At 36.8% G+C, this 3,874-nt stretch overlaps 1 protein-coding gene across 1 annotated transcript; it reads left to right on the forward strand.

Annotated features, from left to right (window-relative positions):
• The first annotated feature begins 614 nt into the window (after positions 1 to 614).
• LOC119668645 (zygotic gap protein knirps) lies at positions 615 to 3,253 on the forward strand. Its single transcript, XM_038078219.1, has 3 exons — positions 615 to 712; positions 1,643 to 1,720; positions 1,838 to 3,253. Exons 2-3 carry the CDS (start codon positions 1,643 to 1,645, stop codon positions 3,173 to 3,175), a joined length of 1,416 nt encoding a protein of 471 aa, XP_037934147.1. The 5' UTR covers positions 615 to 712; the 3' UTR covers positions 3,176 to 3,253.
• Positions 3,254 to 3,874: the final 621 nt, after the last annotated feature.

The raw sequence follows: 3,874 nt of genomic DNA on the forward strand, positions 1-3,874 counted from the left end.
TTAACGTAGAAATAAATATGTTAATCCCCTGGACTGATCACTCACACAAATTCGATTGCGCACACAACCATTGACAATTTCATTCATGCAGCAAACTTAACAGCACTGAGCACAACAGCAGCTATAACATGTAGTTAACAGCATGAGAATTACCTATGATTCATTCATGTAAACGGTAACAGCTATCGCAGCTAACAGAATTCGTCCGAACTTAACAAACAGAGACTCAGGTAAAACGATCTTCGTTGTGAATCCCACTAACCCTCGTTGAACGAATAAATGCATTATTGCTCATTTCTGTGCTTCAGTTTATTGTGCAGAGCGTACAAGTCAAGTTTAGTTCAGACACGAAATACTTCTTGTAAGACATTGGCTGGAACAAGAAATCAGTCGTTAGCTAGTAGCCGAAGTGTAATGCACAGTTAAATGCTTAGAGCGCGCGATCTCTCTTCAATAAAACAAAAAAGAAAGTGTTAACAACCACAGTAAAAGACTGTGAATACTTTTAAGAAAAAAGCAAAAAAAAAAATTAATTCAAAATTAAAACAATTTTAGACTGTCAAGTGCCATTAAATATTAAACTAAAAAACAAGAAAAATAAGTGCAATAAAAAATTTTAATATTTGTTTAAAAATAAATTTTAAAAAAAATTCTAAAAAAGTACTACATTCGCTATATATTAAAGAACGGACTTAACTCTAAAAAATACAAGGTAAGTTTATTAAAAAATCTCCGCTGTCACGGATAAAAAATTTTTTTATGGAAACTTGAAAAGAATTCAGGTTTTGTCTATTTTTTTACAATAAAAAAATTATAAGAAACGCATTTACCGTCGGTTGCTTTTTGCACAGTTTGCAGATTTTTGCAATTGTGATTTTTTGCTTTCCTGGAAATCGATGTCTTACCCAAATTTTCATAATATGCATTTTTTTATGTTTTAATAAAGAATTTCCGAAAACGGCAATTTGATTTTTTACGTATCATATATCATCCGGTCAAGGTTACTAACTAGAATCGAACTATTTTTTAGTTAATGACCGACCTTTCACAGACCCTCTCCACGCACATGCAAAAAAAAATTGCACCTAAAAAATCGCAATGAAAGACTTAAAAAATAAAAAACATAGTTCACCTCAAGCCGACGTTAATCTCTGGAAACGATTACCTGACAATGAGCGGGTCGTAAATTATTTTATGACCTTTTATTGCACTGAGCGGCACGAAATAAAAAAAAACACAGCAAGAAAAAATCGGCCGATTAGGGTTGCATAACAATATGGGCTCATTTTTTAACAAAAGCAACAACAAAAATCACACACACTGCCTCGCCATTAAGGATGTTGTAAAATCAGCGTTCATTCGCGCAATCCCTTGCACTTCTTACTCCTTGACAATCCTATAAAAAATAGTGTGAGTTGCTGGGAAGCGTCATTCGAGCCGAGCGCTTCAAGCGATTAACACTTTCTGTGTAAAATAAAAAATATTAAAAAAAATTGTTAAAAACTCTTTACGAATTTCGTTAGGGATTAGAGAAATGATTATGGACTTGGTTAGTAATTACCTGAATTATTTAAAACTCCTCCATTACCTAAGCATATTAGCGATAATTAATTAATAATTTAATTTTTTCTTCACTTTTTAGATGAATCAGACATGCAAAGTGTGCGGTGAACCCGCGGCCGGATTCCACTTCGGTGCCTTCACATGTGAGGGTTGCAAGGTAATTATAAACTTCACTTAATTAATTATTTATTTTATCATTATTATTATTATTAAACACAGTAATTAATGAGTATTTATGCCTTCAATTAATAATCATTTCTTTCTTCTTTTATAGTCGTTTTTTGGTCGATCGTACAATAATCTCTCATCGATCAGCGAATGCAAAAACAATGGAAAATGCATAATCGACAAGAAAAATCGAACGACTTGCAAAGCCTGCCGCCTACGCAAATGCTACACGGTGGGCATGTCGAAAGGCGGTTCGCGTTATGGGCGCCGTTCAAACTGGTTCAAAATACACTGTTTGCTGCAAGAGCAACAACAGCAAGCAGTCGAAGCTGCTGGGAAAGCAGCCAATGTTGGCGCACCCGGGGCATTCGGCGATATGGCCGCCGCAGCAGCTGCTGCCGCCGCACAACAACACATGCAACAACGCAACTCGCACTTAGCTGCCGCACAACATATGGGCGGCTTGTTGGGCTATCCAACGTATTTGCCTGATATGATGCAAACAACAACACCGTATATGTCTGCTGCCGCCCGTCATCCAGCTGATGCCGCCGCCGCAGCTCTCCCATTCTTCAACATGATCAATTCGCTGCCAAATATGAGTTCAGCGCAATCTGCTTTTCAACTTCCGCCACATTTACTATTCTCCGGTTATCATCCAAGTGCTGCAGCAGCCGCCGCTGCAGATGCAGCGTACCGTACCGAAATGTTCAAACATCGCCAGTCAGTGGACTCTGTTAATTCGGGTGAATCAGTGAGATATTCCCCAACCAGTCGTGCACATTCAATCGTCGAAGAAGATCGTCTATCTGCATCCGCACTACGTCATTCGCCTGAATTGTGTGTATCCGGTGATGAGGATCATGTAACTGAACATCACTCTTCATTGTCGCATCACTCGGCGTCACCAGTATCAGTACATACAATACACAGTCCCATCGCCATACGTGCCACACCCAAGAGTTTCAGTCCTGTCAACAGTAATAGTGCCAGTCAAACATTTTCCCCAACACATTCTCTGGCGGAACCTGTTGCACCAGTCGCTGCGGATCCAACTTTCGCAGCAAAAATGCAGTCGGTGTCACCTGTTTGTTCACTGGGCACAGAATCAACAGTTGCCAGTGCTGCCCCCGTAAGAAACACAGACAATCAAGATTGTCCCATGGATCTCAGTATGAAGACGTCAATCAGTTCAGTGCACAGTTTCAATACAAGCACCGGAGAAAGCGATGTCCACAGCGATTCTAGTGAGGAAGAATTACGTCAATCCACCACACGCAAATTCTTCCAGCTCACCAGTGAGAACGAATCAGACACATCCTCGGATTGCATCAACGGCAGCGAAAATGCCAAACGTCAAAAGATCAGCGCCGAAGGAACACAAAACTACAACGGCTTCGCGAACAACCCGACCAGCCTGCGCGGCATATTTGTTTGCGTCTAAAAGGGGAGGAGCAATGCTCTTGCTTTGCGTTTATGTTTCGTTATTTGCTTACAGTTTATTTATTTATTTTATTCTTCCCTTAGTTATTGTTTTCTTATTATTTTTTATTTTGGTTTTTTTTAATGCTTTTAAATTAATGCAAATTAGTTTTTATTTATTGCTTTTTGCGCTCTCAATACGTTTCTTGTTTATAAAAATTAGTGTTGCTCTGCTTCTCACACTCGCACAGCTCTATTTATGTTAGTTTGTGGAAGTGAGACAGGTTGTACATACTTCTGTATATGATTATTCAAACCCAAATATTAGTCAAAAATGTAGAATTTGTTATATATATTATCGCTTCATGTATATACAAATGTTAGTAAGTTTTTCACTTTTTTATTATGTGTAATATTCGCCTAAGCCGAAAATGTATTATTTATAGAAAAAGAACAAGATTAAAATCTCCAAATATTATTATAATTATTTATGCAATATTATTAATAATTGTTATGTATTTATTTCTAAGTTTGAATATAAGACAAGCATCTCGATTGGATTGGCTTTAGTTTTTAATTAAAATTTTTATTAAAAAAATTTGAAAATAAAATATGTTTTATAAAAAAAAAAATGAATTTTTTCTTTTATTATTCAGTAAATTTTTTAGGAGTTCCATAATCCTTTCAGAAAAGGATATATTTTATTTTTTGGAGATATCTC

This window comes from Teleopsis dalmanni, chromosome 1 (genome assembly GCF_002237135.1).
Source record: "Teleopsis dalmanni isolate 2A chromosome 1, ASM223713v2, whole genome shotgun sequence".
In the NCBI taxonomy this organism is placed as follows: Eukaryota; Metazoa; Arthropoda; class Insecta; order Diptera; family Diopsidae; genus Teleopsis; species Teleopsis dalmanni.

Bases quoted from the DNA above. Each gene is read 5' to 3' on its own strand.
- LOC119668645 (XM_038078219.1), top strand. From the start codon at position 1,643: ATGAATCAGACATGCAAAGTGTGCGGTGAACCCGCGGCCGGATTCCAC. The intron at 1,721-1,837 runs GTAATTATAAAC...CTTCTTTTATAG, and splicing joins TCACATGTGAGGGTTGCAAG to TCGTTTTTTGGTCGATCGTA.